General features: G+C 55.8%; 1 protein-coding gene across 4 annotated transcripts in view; it reads left to right on the plus strand.

The window, feature by feature from the left end:
• Positions 1 to 1,921: 1,921 nt before the first annotated feature.
• Positions 1,922 to 17,026, plus strand: part of CADM1 (cell adhesion molecule 1) — a 134,866-nt gene continuing 119,761 nt past the window's right edge. For all 4 annotated transcript variants that reach the window (XM_059488325.1, XM_059488326.1, XM_059488327.1 and 1 more), the window contains exon 1: positions 1,922 to 2,033. In XM_059488325.1, coding sequence (XP_059344308.1) covers positions 1,925 to 2,033 — 109 coding nt within the window. In that variant the 5' untranslated portion in view covers positions 1,922 to 1,924. The remainder of the gene's footprint in view (positions 2,034 to 17,026) is intronic.

The raw sequence follows: 17,026 nt of genomic DNA on the forward strand, positions 1-17,026 counted from the left end.
TGCAATTTGCATTCTATAATCTCCCGGCCATTTACCAGCGGATAATTTGTCATGGTTTGCTTTAGCTGTTGTGATATTGATATTTATTATGCAAATTGTATTTCCTACTACTTATTGTCCTCAGCCTCGGAATCCTTGAATTATTATAAACCTGTTTAGTTAATAGGGGTTGTCTCTGCATTGATGCCTGAGCGCAGCGGGTCGCAGTGTGGGATATCCTGCAGGGGGGCTGCACTGGGTATTTGGGGACAGGCACACCCATTTAGGGATGCCTGGATATGGGATGGCACAGTGGCCATTGGAGCTGCTCTGCTGGGTTTGCTGGGGCTGGAGTCCTTCTGGAGAGGAGGGAATTTAGGGTCCCAGTGTAAAACAAATGCTTTCTCACTAACTGGGGTGAAGATGGCTTAGTTATGGGATTGTGGTGGTTATGGTGGCCCAAAACTCTACTTGTTGAGCAGAAAACAGATGTTTGGCATGGCTATGGAGCAGAAAAGCTTGTCATCATGGGAGACAGAGAGTGGCATGGGGAGGTGGTGATGCCTGAAACCAAGTCCCCAGCAGAAGCATTTTGGGTTTTCTTGATTGTGAAACCAGCCTGGTTTCACATTCCAAAGGGTGAAAGCTCTCTCCAGCCCCACAGTGTGACTCAGTGCTTGCCCTGGGCGGTTTTAACCTCAAGCTTGGCAGAATCTGGGATGATGAAGTTGAACTGACAATTCACCTGCCTCAGGTTAACTTGGAATAGCCTAATTAATAAGGTTGGGAATATTCGACATCCTCTGCGTTTGCTCCATTAACGCTTGCATGGACCCGTTGTCAGCGATTCCGTGGTTCCATTGCTGGTGCCGTGGGTGGGGGGAAAGCTCGGACCCTTCCCGGGCGGGATGAATCCCCCAGTGACCCCGGCCGCTCCGTTTGCCGTGTGTTACGGTTCAGCTGAGCACTCGGGGGGACGGCAGGGCGCAGTTCCGGGGCTTTACTCGCCCATCGGCTCCGTTTAAATCCGGTGCGTGGGTGAGAAATCCGCAGAAAAGGTGGCTTGGTTGCCGGGCTGCGGTTACCGAGCCCCGACCGCCGCCGCCGCCGGGGGGCTCGTGGGCTCCGGCCGCTCCGCTCCCCCGGAGCCGCCGAGGCTCAACACCGCCTCCAGCGGCGCGGGGCGCGCTCCGGCGGGGAGCGGCACGGGGAGGGGGACACGGTCCCACCGGGAGGGTGCACCGGGGCAGGGAGGGGGCACGGACACTGGGGGACCGCACGCTGCTGAACGCGGGGATGCCGGGGGGGGACACTGCGGGACGTAGAGCGCTGGCGGGGGGGGCCCGCGGGAGGAAGGATGCTGGGGTGGAAGCAGCTTTGTGGGGTACAAAAGGGGTGAAAGCTGCGGGTGGGGCGCGGCGGTGCGGGGCCCGGGGGCGGTGCGGGCCCGGGGCAGTGCGGGGTGCGGGGGCACGGCCCCGCCATGGTGCTCCCGCCCGCCCGTTCGGGGGCCGGGCCGGCCGCGCTCGGTGCCGCCCGTGGCCCGTTCGGCGCTCTCCGCTCGGGGGTCGGGCCGGCCGCGCTCGGTGCCTCCCGTGCCCCGTTCGGGGGTCGGGCCGGCCGCGCTCGGTGCCGCCCGTGGCCCGTTCGGCGCTCTCCGCTCGGGGGTCGGGCCGGCCGCGCTCGGTGCCTCCCGTGCCCCGTTCGGGGGTCGGGCCGGCCGCGCTCGGTGCCGCCCGTGGCCCGTTCGGCGCTCTCCGCTCGGGGGTCGGGCCGGCCGCGCTCGGTGCCGCCCGTGCCCCGTTCGGGGGTCGGGCCGGCCGCGCTCGGTGCCGCCCGTGGCCCGCTCGGCGCGGGGCGGAGCGTGCCGCCGTGTCCCCGCCCCGTGACGCGCCATCTCCCGCGGGCGGCGCGCGGCGGCGGCAGAGCGAGGCAGGTGCCGGCGATGGCGGGTCGCGCCCAGCCCAGCGGCCCCGCGGGCAGCGGCGGCGGCGCTCCGGGGCTCCTCCCGCTGCTGCTGCTGCTCCTGTCCGCCGCCGCCATCATCCCCCGAGGTAGGAGGGACGCGGCCCCGCGCACGGGGCTCCGCGCGGACGGGCGGTACCGGGCGGGCGGCGCGCGGAGGGGGGTTCGCGCTCGGGGACCGCGGCGGCGCTCGGGCGGCCCCGGTTGCGGCGGGTGCGGGGCGAGCCCGCCCGCCCTCCTCCGGCCCGGGCCGTGCCCGGAGCGCTCGGTGGTCCCGGGGAAGCGCCCCCGGCGGCGGGAGCGGCGGGCGGGCTCACCCGCGCGTGGCGGCGCGGGCAGCCGCTGCCGGTTTCCATGGAAGCGGCTTCTCCGCTGCCCCGGGGGGTCATCAGCGGCCCCGCAATTAAAAACTAATTGCTTTGCGCGCCCCCTGTATCTCCCCCCTCTCCGCCCCCCCGGTGTTTGCGGCGCCGCGGGGATGCTGCGCCCCTGCGGGAGCGGGGAACCTGTTGGAATCTGAGTGGAACTTGCGCGGCGCGTCGCTCTCCCTCTTCCTCTCTCTCTCCGTCTTCCTCGCTTCCCACCCTCTCTCTCCTTGCCCTCCCCTCTCCCCCGGTGCCCCCTGCCGCAGCCGCGCCCCCCGCCCAGCCGGGCGCGCTCGGGGCGATCGCTCGGGGCTCGGGCGCTGCGGCTGGAACGGGCGCTGGTTCAGTGTGGCTAACGAGGCTCCCCGAGCGGGGCCGGTTGGGTTCTCTCCGCGGCGCCCTCGAGGTGCGGTGCCCCCCCGGGCGTTGGGCGATCCCCCCACCCCGCCTGGCTTCGCTCCCCGCCGAGCCCGGAGCCGCAGCAGCGACCCGGCTCGTGTCCGGTGGCTTCGGTTCGAGCATCCTCCGTTAACGCCGCTCACGTTTCCAGTACGTCCGTGGGGCGGCACGGTGCCACACGGCCGTAGGAGCGGTGCAGTGTCCGGGATGTTTGGGAAGAACAAGAGGCCATTGAACGATCTGTTGAATCCCGCTCGTAGGAAAGGGGGGACGAAGGGGCCGCCAGCCCGGCGAACAAAGAGCTTTATTCACAGCCTGTGTACATGTCCATGCTTCCCCGCTCTTCCCGGGCGCCCTTTTTGGTGGGGTGGTGGTGGGGGGAGAGCGCCGGGGTCGTTTGCAGCTTGTTCTCCCCGCGAGCGGGGCCGGGGCCGTGCCCGCCCGCCGGCTCCGACCGGGGCTGCGCCTCGCGGCCGCGCTGCCAGCCCCAAGGGCGGCTCTGCCCCGCTCCTTCGCCCCGAGCCCGTTCCGGGGAGCCGGGGCGAAGGAAGGGAGCCAGCGCGGCGGCTCTTAGGAAACGCTCCGCTCCGGCTCCCCGCGCCCGGGCTTCTGCGGGCGCTGTGCTGTAGATTCCCAGGTGTCTCGTCACAAGGTGCTGTTTGTGTGTTCGGTGCTTCTCGCTGCCTGGTGAGCTTCCCGCCGGTGTGACCTGGGACCAGGTTGGGAATACGAGCCCGGCTCCTGGCCGGCCGCCTTCATCCTTTGTTTTGCTGTCTTGCTCACCTCAGTTCTCTGAGAGCAGTGTTTAGCTGGAGGCCAGTGATCCCCGGCAGGCTCAGCCTGTTCGCCGCTGCCCAGCCAACGGGTGGAACTGTGATTTGGGGTCGCAGAGCTGCTGAAGGGAAGCAAAAGCAGGGCTGGATGCTGGCTCGCAGTGGCTGTGCCTGACCCGAGCACCGGGGTGAGAAGCACCGCGGTGAGAAGCACCGCGCGGCATGCGCTGAGGGTTGTGGTAAGATGGATATTTTGTGGTTGCGGTGCTGTGTTGTGAGTTGCAGGATAAAATCCCAGACTGTCTGCATTTAGGTGAAATTTCCTTACAGTTGAGGACTTTTTTTTCCCTTTTTCCCCCCGTTCTCCCCCTTTTCCAAGCTAACAGTGTTAGCTCCAGTGTTCTGCGAAGAGCGAATTAGTGTGAGGCAGCAGCGTCAGCGCAGAGTGCTGTGGCTCCCGCACGGCTGCCACCCGAGGCACAGCGGTGCCAGCGCTGTGTCACCGCCTTGGTGGCACCCCGTGATGCGGAGTGTGGCTCAGGGTTCTGCTGCCTGCTCTCACCGAGGTGGCTGGAACAGCAATAGGCAGCAGCGAGGCTGGGTTTGGGAAGAGCCGTGCAATCGGGTGGATCCGTGTGTGTCCGTGGTTCCTCTCCAGCCACTCCGGATGCTCTGCGGTTCGTGGAGCTCCTGATGCCCCTGTGCAGCAGGGCGAGGGCTGAGGAGCGCTCTCGGCTCACTCTGAGGCGCTTGGGCAGCGCTGGGCTGGAGCTCGGAGTCTGTCTGCGCTGGCACTCGGCACTTCAGGGACAGCAACTTTCCAGCAGGAACCTCAGGAGGTGTTTGGAGACCGTGTTGGTGTGGAGCTGTGACCCGGCCGTGGCACGGAGCTGGCCAGGGCTGCTTGTGGCTGCAGCCTCCGTGTCTGCCGACACCAAACCGGCCCGTGAAGGCAGGGAGCGCTCCCAGCGCGGCTGCGCTGAGCCAGGCTCCTTTGTAAACACAGCGTGAGTTTCCAAGGAGCCTTTGTATGCAAGCGAGGCGAGGCTGCTCGTCCCTGGCCTTCAGCAACACGCGCTGCGTTCTGCATGCGACGCAAACACCGGCGGGGAAGGGGCTGGGGAATAAAGCGATCCATCTGGGTTGCAGCTTGGGCTCATTTGTCTTGCGTGTAGGCAGTTGAGCCCAGGTTTATAAGCACGACAATCTGGTTTGAAACCACTGCCAAGGAGGCTCCTGAGGATGGCAAGGCGAGGAGATCGGTCGGCTCCGTGCGTGCTCGGCTCTGAGGAGGGAGCGGCTGTCAGCACCTTCTGCAGGATGGACATCCCCGGGGGGACGCTGTTGGATGGACACCGCTGGGATGGGCGCTGCCGGTGTCCCTTGGCACGGGTGGCCGCTGCTGGTGGCAGAGGTGGCTGCGGTGACAGGAGGCCGGAGAAGAGCCGCGCTCCCCGGGGACCCCCCGGCCGTGCTGCCGATGCTGCGCTGCCGTCGCCTTTGTTTGCCTTGCGCTGTCTTTCCTGGTGTGTAAATAAAGGAGCTCTGTAATCAAACAGCGCTGGCTCCGTCGGCCGGGCGCTTGGCGAGCCTTCCCCGGCCCTGCCAGCGCCGGTGGGGCCGTGCCTGTGCCATCAGCAGTGAGCTCTGTGCCCTATTGCTGCCTGGAAAATGGGTCAGCTCCTTAACCCTGCGTCTGCCCGGAGTCAAACCTGTGTTCCAGCCTGGATACACCCTCTGCTTGAATGGACCATCCGAGCGCTCCTCAGAAAAAGCAAAGCCACCTTCCTGCGTGTAGGCAGAGTTTTCTGGATGTTTCTCTTGAATGGCTGTTTTTCTAGGGATTATTGTCAGACTTTGTATAGGGGTTTTGACAACCTATTCCTCTTCTGGGTGTTGGTGGCACTTCTGTCAGGAAAGCAGGGGCTCCCTCCTGTATCCAAACATTTCGGTTCCTGTCTGCGGCTCCAGATGTGAGCAAGCTCCGGGAGAGGAGCGTGAGGCTGCAGCCTTCCCTGGAGCTGAGCCAGGAAGTGAATGCTTAACACAGTGCATTGAGAGCACAAGCAAAGCTGGACACACAGCCAGGGTCTACCGAGAAATTGGATGCTACATATTAAAAAAAATGAGTTGTGCTTGTTCCTCCGGGGGACATTGTGAGGTGCAAACCCACCGGCGCTAAATAAAGGGACGCTGTGGAAACCTGCCACGAAGGAGAGACCCTAGGTGGAATGTTGTAATTAGGAGTGGTATGTACTTGCTGAAGTTCCATAAATCAGTCTCTTTCCCGGGCTGTAATTGCCGGCTGCAGGAGCAGCTGCCGCTGCGGTTCCTGGGGAGCTCCGCCACGAACGCTTTGAAGGTCGCCCAGCGTGGGCTCGGCGCTCGGGGCGGCGTGCTGGGGAGCAGGGCGGGCTGGGCTGCGCGCAGGCGAGCGCAAGGGAAGTGCCACGAGGCTCCATTCGCTCTCGGCCCTGGCAATTGGGAACACAGCGAGCTGTGGGCCGGCTCTGCCCCATGAGATGAGCTGTGGTTCAGCCACGAGCTGCATTTAGTTATTGCAGTTTTTAATTTGCCATACTGTGGCTGCAGGCGACTCCTCTGCTGGCCCTGCCCGTGTGTGACCGCCACCCGCCTGCTGTCAGCCTCTTTTGCTGTGGAAACAGTTTTTCTTCTTCCCGGTGTCCTCGGTACCTGTTGAACCTCTTGGTTTTCCTGCTGTGTTGCGCATCGGGCTCTCATATCTTTGCAAGGCGTTGGGTTGGGTGTTGGGGAGCCCTGCAAACCACTGTACGCTGCTGGATGAGGCTCTGGAAACCCGAGTTTCGTGTCAGTGTGTTTCACCCATCCCAGATTCCAGCGAGGAATGCAGATCCCCAAGGAGATTTGCCTCTCGGGGTTTCTCAGAGCCATTGCTGAGCCCACACCACACGCTCACCCGCAGTGTGTGGCTGGTGGCTGCTTGCATTTAAAACGCTTGCCTGGGACGTACCAGGGACGTTTGCTGCCCTCCACTCCTGGTTATTTTAGACCAGCAATGTCCCTCTGTAGGACTGGGCTGGCTATTTTTACCCTGTGGTGTGGTTTTAATTTACTGTGTTCTTCTGTGGTTTAAAAACTTGAGCATTACAAAGACTCTGCCCTTACCAAATTCTCAAGGTGAATCAGTAGAATATTTGATACCCCATTAAGTTCCAGTCTGAAGGATCAAAGAGATACTTAGGCACATCTTTGCTCAGAGATATAAAACTTTTGTGGGCTGTAGCTTAACTGGAAAATGTCTTTAGTTTTGCTTTTTTAGGTGGTTTTTTGTCCCTGGAAGTGCTGGAGCCCCTTGGTGTTGTTGTTTGCTGACAGTCTCACAGACTGGTGCTGCCTGCTGGCAGCTCTGTGCTGGCTTTGCTTCGGTCCTGCCCCAATGACACAGCCCAGGTCCCCCTCCCCTCCTAGGGCAGTTCCAGTCAGATGCCAGCATTGGAAGGGGAATAGTCTCTTTACAGTGAACGACTGCCAATGGGTTTTAAAGCCCAGGTGTGCATTTGGCAGTGGGAAAAAGTTGTGTTGGAAACTCTGCTCCTCTGCCAATCCCAGCTGTGAAGTTTGCCCTCAGCAGTTACACTCCTGGCTGAGCCTTCCCTAGGAAATGTCCCATTTTCTGGAGCCCTTGGCCATGGGGGATGGAGATGTCTGCCTGCAGATCAGGGAGATGCCAGTGAGCCATCAGAGCCAAGGCTGCCCACAGGGTCACGCTGCCTCTTGAAGTTGTGCTCAGCCTGGAGCAGTTGGGTGTATAAACCCCTGGGTTCAGGTTACATCTGGAATAAACTGCTCTGATCTCGTGGTGTCCTCTTTTAGCAGTTAGTGAGCCTGCACCTGATTTATGATCTCCTCCAAGGTCTGCTTGCAGAATGGAAATGTCACTGCATGCCCCATGCTGTCAGCAGGGCTCTGGCTGGAGCTCTGCAGTGGGGCCTTCCCTTCGCAGGGACGCCCTTGGGTGCTGGTCCTGAATGTGGTGACTCTTGGACTGAGAGCCCTCAACATTTGGTACAGGAACAGGGCAGCAATGCTTTTATGGAGATGAATTTCTCATGGAGAGCAGGGACCATACTGGGTAAGCTCCATCAAGGCTGGTCTGGGAGTGCTGTACGGGATGGGGGCCCGGTGGGCTCCTGTCACCCTGGGCTGTGTGACACCTCATCTGCGAGGTGGGAGCACCCCAGACCCCGCTCCCACCCTGCTCCTGCAGGGTAGATCCCCTCTCCAGAGTGTGACAGGAAGAGAGAAATATGAAGCAGCAAAGTGACATTCCCTCCCTCCCCTTCTCCCCCCGTGCAGCAATAGAAATACGAGCCTGAGTCTGCAGCGTCAAAAGAGAGATCAGAGTAATCGGATCAAGCATGAGGAACTGCTTGTTGCTGCTTCCCTGTTTTTAAATGAGGCTGCCTGGCAGCTTCCCTGGCAGAGCACTTTCAACATGACTCGTGTTCAGCTTTGGAGCTGGGGTTGCAGCAAAGTCGGGCTCCGTGAGAATTGGGCTGGAAAGGGAACTTTGTGCGTAGCCTCTGGGCTAACACACAGAAATAAAGGCTCCCTGTGCCCCCACGGCCCTGGTTCTGTAGCCGAGCAGAGGCACATCTGTCCCCAATTCTGCAGAGAGAGCACTCTCACTTTGTGCATTTATCACAGTGATGCTGCTCTGGGGTGTGCCCCATGATGCCAGTACATCCCTGACCTTGGGGAAGCACAGTGACTGTCTCCAGAGCCATTTCTGCCTCGCTGCCCTGGTGTGGCACGGGATAACTCTGTCTGTGGAGAGGTGTTGCAATGGTGCAGCTGGGTCAAACCAGGGGGGAGAGCTGCTGGCCCGGCTGCAAAGGCTTCTCTTCATGCAGTGTCTGTGTGCTGGCTGGGTGCAGGTGGACATCCATCCATCCATCCATCCATCCATCCATCCATCCATCCATCCATCCATCCATCCATCCATCCATCCCAGTCTTTGATGCTGGCACTGCTCCAAGCACCTGGTTGTTCACCTGCACTGCTGCAGTGCCTGTGCTCACAGAAACCCTGCATTGCTCCATGGAGTCTGGTTGTGAGGTTGTTCTGCTAATCCTGACTGGTTTCCCAGTAATGACAACCTGAAATATCCACATGTAGAGAGCTGTTGCTGTAGCTGAGTCTGTTTTGCATTCTCATTCTGAGCTATTTGGCTTGGAAACATGGTTGGACCCCTTTGCCTGTGCTCCCATTGCCTCTTTGACGTCTTCATTCCTGTTGGCTGATGCAGACGTGGTGTTGGAAGCCTGGTGGAAGCAGGGAAGCTCCCAAGGGTTACTGCTGCTGCTTTTCCCACTCTGTATGGAATTAGGTGCTGTTTTCAGCTGTTTGAGGACAGGCCTTGCCATGCACTCACAGGCTCTTTGAGCAGAAAGCACGCTGTGCTGGTTTGGGTGTCAGAGCTCTTACAAAGCCCTTGTGCCAGATCTCTGCCTTGCTGGGGAGGGCTGTGGCTGACGGGGCACTGTGAGATCCCAGGGATGCTGTCCCTGCTGTGGTTCCCTGTGACAGCCAGGCTGGGCTCCTGCACTGGGGAAGCTGCTGACAACCATCAAAGCCCCGAATGCCTGTCATCATCAGCCCTCAGCCTTGTCAGGCGGAGCTGCTGGGGACACTTGGTTTGTCAGGACTCCTCGGAGCCAGCCAGGCTTCCCAGGGTGGGCTCAGCAGGAGCAAACACAGCCAAACCCCTGCTTGCCTTGGGAAGAGTTGTCGTGGCGTTGGCTTGACAGCAGCTCTGGTTCTGCAGGCGCATCCGTTCCTTTGCCACCCTCATTTGTGCAGTCGGGAGGAGCAGCGTGTGGCTCCCCAGTTTGCAGGAGGATTCCTGTCCTGGAGGGTGAGAGGCAGAGCAGATCTCTGTCTGGATCAGAGCTCTGTGACAGCCCTGTGCTTGTGGGGACTCACTGGGATGGAGCAGGAGCTGCGGAACCCACTGCTGCTCCTTGTCCACAGTCACTGTCCAGGTGGATGCAGGGGGGTTCTCTTGGTGCACGGAATGTGAGCGTGATTTCTCCTTTGGCACTTTGCTGCCCTTCATTTGCTGTGATTTTACAGACTGCTCGGGATGAAGACGTGCATCATTCAGAGTCTGTCTGCAGGGTCAGGGCACACCGTGGCTTTTCCTGCCCTGCCGCAGTCACAGCCTGGTTTTCCTCAGCTCCTGGTCTGTGGGTGGCTCCAGAGGAGACGTTACTCATCCCTGAGTAGGCAGAAGCACCGAGAGCGAGTCCCACGCTGAGGTTGCTGAGCTCTGGCCACACAAACAGCTTTTCCTTCGATTTAAAGGTCTTACAGCCCTAATCGTTCCCTGGAATCTTTACCAGAAGGCACAGGTTTAATCAACTCCCCAAATCCATAACTGCCAGGTATTGCTTCCTCAGCACGAGGAGCAGAGCCGTGCCTCTCCCTGGGAAGGGTGAAGATTAAAGTGGGATAGACGGGAGATTAACAGTGTTCCCTTCAGACACCGCCAGGGAACGGGGAGACGCTCCAAGAGGAGGAATAAAGGAGATTCTTGGAGGCAAATCACTTACTGCTCTGTAGGGATCCGTGGAGCCTTGTAAACAGAGCCTTTACAGCAAGCCCAGTGCTCTGGCTCTTAAATCACTCTGGGAGAATTTTGGATGCACAGTTAAAGGATGCTCCTCCAGGCTCTCATTAGCAAATTGGATCCAAAATTTTCGTGTTAACACAACATGACGTGTGTGGAATGCAGCTCAGGAAGGTCGGTCCAGCTGTTGGGTCTGGGATACTCTGTTTTCTGTTGAGGTTGGGTGGGTCTATTGATCTCATTGCTGTTTTGGAAGGGGGAGGTTTAGCAGAGTCCCATTAAATGGATTTCAGTGTTTCCTTCAGAATAACTCGTTCTAAGTTCCTACAAGAGTAAATGTCTTGTGGACAACGTGTTGTACTCACAAGCCACTGCTTCTTCCTCTCCTTCCCCTCGTGCACTGCATCCCTCTGAATCTGACTTCTTTGGACAAGGCAGGAGAAGGAAATGAAAATAGCTCTCCATGGCTGATGGGGCCTGTGGGGTGTGAAAATCCTGTCTGAAGGTAGGGAGTGACTGAAATGATCCTGCAGGAAACAAATGAGGATTAATAAGCTATTTTCAGCCTGGCCATTTGCTTCTTCCCAGGGAGAGCCCGGTGGAGTGACCAGTCCAGTGGGTGTCCTGAGGGAGAGGGGGTTTTGTGCTGCAATAATTAATGTGGATGTTGGTGGGTGTGCATGCAAAAGGAGGATATTGGAGGAAAGTGGTTTTGGGATTCTCCTCCTCCTGGATTTCACTGCCCAAGGAGCAAATCTTGCTGAAAGCTGTCCCTGAATCCTCTGGGGAACCTTTGGAAATGCAGCTCCTCGTTGCTTCATGTAAAATGTCTTTGTAGCAGTTGAGGATGCTGGCGTCCATTAAAGACACAATCCAAAGCCATGTGAGAGCTTTAATAACTTGGTATTTTTGTTGTGCCAAAAAATCCAATTACATACGGAATCACTTTTCCTTTGTAAAGGTCTGGGAAAGTGTTTGCCTGAACTGCTGTGGAAGCGGCATTTCAGTGAACCAGCTGAAAAGTCACTTTTGTCACTTTAATGGGTGTAATAAAACGGTCCATCCTGGGGGAGTGAGGGAGGGCGACAGAAAAGCCTCTCTGAAATTGGGATCTTTTAATTTTAAATTGGTTCCTCGGATTTACAAGGATTTCAAAGGCAGATGGAGAGGGAAGAGCTCTGGGTAGCTGTGGAAGCAGCTCATCCCTGTTTTTCTGAGAAATGTACAGATCCCATGGATGGAGTGTTTAGGAAATGGACATGAAATACACACTTATATACAGGAAATGCACAAAGCCAAGCATGGGAGGGTGTGGATGGCTGGGGGCTTGTGGCTGTGGCAGGCAGGGTGGCCCTGGGGGCTCAGCTTGTGCTGTCAGTGATCCTGGAGTGCCATCACTGCTTGTTTCCCACCCAATGTGGTTCTGTTTGTCTGGTCTCCTCCTGGAGTGACTTTTTTCAGCCTTCATTTGTCCAGATTATCAGCATGCAGAGGAGAGCTGCCTGGTATTTACATGATTTAGTTGTAAATATGGTTAAGTGTTGATAGATATTGTTGTCATAAGTGCTTACAGCTCCTGGACTGATTACTGAATTTCTTATGTGGAAATGTGTACAAGCTCGGTGTGTGAGCAGCTTCCCAGGGGAAGTGTGAGGAAGGAGCCTGTGGTTTCCGTGTGGAAATCAAAGCCCAGATGTGGCTGCAGTGGGTGAATTTATGGGGGAAGTGCTGTCGGGTTTGGCTGGCAGCAACTGGGGCTCCGAGGCTGTGATGGAGGGAGAATAAAAGGCTCTTGTTGCCTGTTTTTGGGAACAGATGCTGCTCTGCGGAACAACTATTCGGGGCTGATATGCATAGGGAACATCTGTAGGGTTATACACCAGGGCTCCGGCTGAGGGATGTTCATCCCCGCCACTGGGCTGATGGAACAAATGTGTTATTTGCTGGTAGTTTTATTTTTAATTGACCGATAGGCTGTGCTTGAGCCGCCCTTGTTTAACAGTCTTATTTCCAGAATGCTTTACATCCCTGCTCAGAGCCCTGAATTAGCAGACGAGTGTTTCTGGAAGTGTCTCTCTGAATGCAGAAAGCCTGGATTTGGCAGAATCCTCTCCAGGGGGGTGAGGATTGCGGAGGGCTCTGTGATCCCGATCACGGTCCTGAGAACCTGTGCATCCTTTGTGTTTGCCTGCAGAAAGGCAGATTTGCGGGGTGGTTTGGAGTTCTGAGGTCGGAGCAGTTACTAGGATAAAGCACGGGAGGAGAGGCCAGCTGTGCTGTGCTGTGCGTGGAGGGGATTTGTGGATGCGATGTTCAGCTCAGCGCTGAATTTAGGGCAGAGATAAAAGCCTCTCCCCGCCCCGGAGTGCTTCTGTGTGTAATGCCAACGCTCAAATCCTCGCTGTGCTCGGGCTGCGGGAGAGAACCCGGGAGCTGCATCCCAAATGCTGCGTGCGGAGTGTGAGAGGCAGCACGTCCTGCCCGCCCTGCCTGGTGTGCTCCTCGCTTCACAGCTGCTTTTGGGCAGCACAGGCAAGCTGCAAGGACCTGTGTGTGTTCCCTGCCAGGCAAGAGCTGTCCCTTTGGAGGGAGCTGGAACAGCGTGCCTGGATCCGCTCTGGCGCCCAGTCTGCCTGCCATCCCCTCCATCCAGGACTGTTCTGCCTTAAAGGGGGAAAATGCCCCAAAAACCCTTGTGGGATCAGGAGGGAAGGGAGAAGAGGAGCCCCAAGTACTTAGTATGGGCAGTGCGAGCTTTGCGGAGTCACACATCCAGATGGATTACATGAGGAACTTGACATCTTGTTTAAAAACAAATCATTCATTATGTAGCAGTGAATAATCAAGCATTACAGTTTCATCTCTGGAGGTTCCTTTTTTGGTTGGAATTTTGATAGTTCAGTAATTAAAAGCTGTAAGCTATTACACTGTCTACATGTTGATCAATTGGTAATTAAAAAGTTGATGATAGATATGGTATTTCATGGGACTGCTTGGTTACGGTCAGATTTCCTTCGTGTGTTTTGAAAATTGTCGTTTAACTTAACACTTAAACGTTTTTCAATATTCATGGGCTGTTTTACTTGATTTTTATAAATGCCTTTTAATGATCACAATTTGCATATGGTAATTTAGAATCAGGGAATCGTTTAGGTTAGAAAAGCCCTGTAAGATCATCGAGTCCAGCCATTAACCCTGCACTGCCGAGGCCACCGCTAAATCCTGTCCCCAAGTGCCACATCCACGCGGCTTTTAGATCCCTCCAGGGGTGCTCACCCCCTCTAGGCAGGGCTTTAAGGGAAGGAATTTTACCAATATCCAACCTGAACCTCCCCTGGTGCAGGATCTGCTGAGCCCCCACGGCTGAGGCGCTTTGGGGCGAGCTGGATAACACAATCAGGAATAAAGCAGTCCAAAATGAAGGAAAACTGGGCTGGTAATGGCCTCCGTGATGGAAGATTCATTGCTTCAGGAGTCTAATCTGAGACCAAAATGAAGCCCAAACCTGACAGTCTTCAGAGCATAATGCAAGATTTACTGCTCTGCCACGCTCAAGAGATTAAAAATAAAAACAGCCATCCTCCAAACCACCCTTCCCGTGCCTGCAAAACTTAGGGAAAACCAGGGGGTTTTGCTTCTTTTGAGTGAAAAACCCCAAAATAACCCCAAACAGAATGGGCTCATCCCCACTGCACGCCTGAGGAGGTGCTTGGTTTGGGTTGTGCCTCCTTTGTGGTGATGCATCCCTGGCACTGGACTGGTCCAAGGAGCCAGAAAGCCAAACCCCCAAACAGCAGATCCTTCCAAAGGGTGAACTCCATCCCAGTCCTCACCCCTGGTCCCTGGGATGTCCTTCTGCATCCAGGACAGAGTGATCTGCATCCTCCTGCTGGTTCAATGCCTGTGGTGGCTTCCCCTGCTCGTTGGGCACAGGGACAGTGTTGGGGTGACCAGTTCTGCTGGAGATGCTTCACATCTGTCCTGGAAAGCCCTTGGTTTAAAAACCACTTTGTCCTGAGACACTTGTTGCTTTGTGACAGCTGGTTCCAGTAATTTGTTTTTATAGGGCAGTTTGTAGTAAATGAATGACACGTTGAATATTTTAGCGAGATCTGAGATTATCTAAAGAATGTTTTCCGGTTTACTAATTGGTAGATAATGCTGAATACATTGATGCTGACATGAGCAAATGGATGTAAAATGATTTTGAGGCGAGGCTCATTAGAAGATGCTCTGATTCAGTCACCAGGAGATGTCAGCTCGTGGCCGTGTGCTCGGACCCCGCCGTTCAGGGCTGCTCTAATTGCAGGGACGTGGGGCTCTGCTCGCAGCCCGGTGACAGGAGCTGCAGCTGCCCTGGGAGAAGGCAGCAAGGCAGTAGTTAGTGATCCTGAGGGCTCCTTTTGGCCTCTGTGCCATCCTCAGCCGGCCAGGGCTGGGTTTGGAATCAGATTTCTCTGGGAAGCACCAAAGGGAAGCAAACCAAGGGTGGCTGGGCATGACTGAAGGTGTGCCCAGGTGGGCAGCGTGCCCAGGTGAGTTTCTGGGGCAGGCACTGTGTTCAGAGGGATTCCCAAAGGCCTCATTCTCATTGTGATACTCACAGAATACACTGCAATGTGCAGGGAGTTCCTTGGTGATCAGATCCTCAGAGTGCTCCTGGCAAGCAGTGACAGTCCAAAAGCACCTTGCTTTAACCCCAGAGAGAAGGTGGGTGTTGTTGTCTCCTCAGGTAATAAATCCCTGCAGTGTCTGCTGCTCCACGTCCCATTTATTGTACAGAGCAGGAGATTTTTCACTCCCACAGATTAGGATCTGCCTTTTTTTGGGTCTTCCATCAACAAAACTAACTTTTCCCTTTCTCTGTGCATCTATGAAGGATGTTGCTTTGCTCTCTTGCAGGCAGTGTCTGAAGTTCTGAATTCACAAAGCTGGATTTGCTCAAATCTCTTGTTTTCATTCCCTGCAAACAAAGGAGGGGCAGTTGGTGCCTGTGCAGCTGCAGCCCAGTGTTAACCCTTTGTCCTTCAGGCTTTGTTTCGTGTGAGAAATCATGGGAAGGTTTTACCAAATGTGGTAATTCTATGGGAAAAGTCCCTTATTTCATGTGTTTGGGAATGCTCAGAAGTTAAGGGATTTCTCTAAGGTGATTGAGTCTCAAAATGCAGCCAAGTACAGTGGGCAGCAAGACTGGGAGAGTCCTAAGAATATTTGGGCAAAATACTCAAACCATCCAACCCAACCAACCAAAACACATTTCTTGCTAGTCTGAGGAGAAATGGAGCTGTTTGGGGTTAACTTTTCTGGGAGTGAGTCCTCAATTTCCCCAGGCTGATCTCTGCAGACACATGGAGGATGAAAGCTGCTGTGGGAGGAAAATGAGGGAGCAAAGTCCTTTACCAAAGCCGCTTTCCAGGCAGAGGATGATCAGGAAAAGCTCTTCCAGAGGGGGGGAAAACCTCAAAAAACCCCAGGCAATGAAGTTTCAGCTTTCCCCTGTCACCACAGGCTTGCCAGGGGCATTCAAATGGTGGCTGGTGCCTTGCTGAATTTTCACTAATGTCTAAAATTAATCAAAATGAGCGTTATCCATTTAGTGCATAATCCCTTCTGTAGGCTGTGTGTAGGCATAATCAAGGGATGCCAAATGTATTCCATTACCTGGGATATTTGGGGATATTTTTATTCTACTCAAAGTAATCTGCAAGATCTGATACGAAGAGACACAAAAGGTTAGTTGAAAGCAGACAAGAACTGCATCATTCACTTGAGGAGGAACTGCATTGTGCAAGCTGTAATGCTCCTTCTTATTCATTACTGCAATTATAATTATGGAACCCAAAGTATTTAATTGGCCTCCCAGACTCTTCACACTGAATAGATTGCATTGTTACCATTTAAAAAAAATATCCTCTTATGCATTGCAAATACATGTGCGTGTTGCTCTCTGGCTCTCAAGAGGTTTCTTTGTTTATGTGATGAGCGATTAACTGAATTAGGGATCTCTGCTGTGCTGTGTCAAACCAGAATCCAGCGGAAGGAGAATGCTTGCCGGATGTCAGGTGGTGGTGGAAGCTCTGGAAGCAAAACTCGGTGCATTGAGAGCACCAAGCCCCAGTGGAGCGAGGGCTGTTAGGGGCTGTCAGGAGTACAGAATTGTGCAGGTGGGGTTGGTCCTTGGGGCTGCCCTGGTCTCAGGGCAGTGGGGCCCTGCCCGCTGCTCCAAGGCGATCCTGCCGTGCCTCAGCCAGGAGGAGCTGGCTCAGGTTGGCTGGGTTTGTGTGACTCTGTGTGTGGAACAAACAGCCGCGTGTAATTACCGGGCAGTAATTCCATCCGTGGGCTCTCCAAGCGCGGGCAGAGCCTGTTTGCTCTGCGTTAACAGCGGAAAGGTGAGGAGAGGTTTGTTTTCCCGCCCTCATCCCGCGTCCCTCGTGCCTCCCAGGCAGCGTTTATCGTCCTTTCCCGGTCCTTTAGCGCTCTCACAAATGGAAGGGCAGTGAGTTTGGGTACGCAGCCCATCCAAACCGCTCTTTAATGGAGCGTTCCGCCGGAATTGCCGCTCCTCTGCTCTGCTCCTGCTGGCTGAGCCAGGCGGAGGGACGGGGCTGGAACCGTCACACACAGAGATGCTGTGTGTAACACTTGGCAGAAGGACCTGAAATTGGATTACAAGCTCCTATTCCAGCAAGTAAACGTCCACGGTGTTTTTTTATAGCTTATCTCTATTCATCTCTGTTTGCAGGCTCTGCTTGCCAAGCGTTAATGTAAACACTCTATTTTGAGACGTCGGTCCATTTGCCTTCTGGAAATCCTTCTTTTATAAGGTGGTAGTAAAGTCTGTGCATAAAACCAGAATAGCTCTGTGGTCATAACTGCACTGATGCAGCATGGCTGGTGGTGCTGGCCACCTTACCTGGGGTCCTGGCCTT

The sequence above is a fragment of the Ammospiza nelsoni genome, chromosome 24 (genome assembly GCF_027579445.1).
Source record: "Ammospiza nelsoni isolate bAmmNel1 chromosome 24, bAmmNel1.pri, whole genome shotgun sequence".
NCBI lineage: Eukaryota > Metazoa > Chordata > Aves > Passeriformes > Passerellidae > Ammospiza > Ammospiza nelsoni.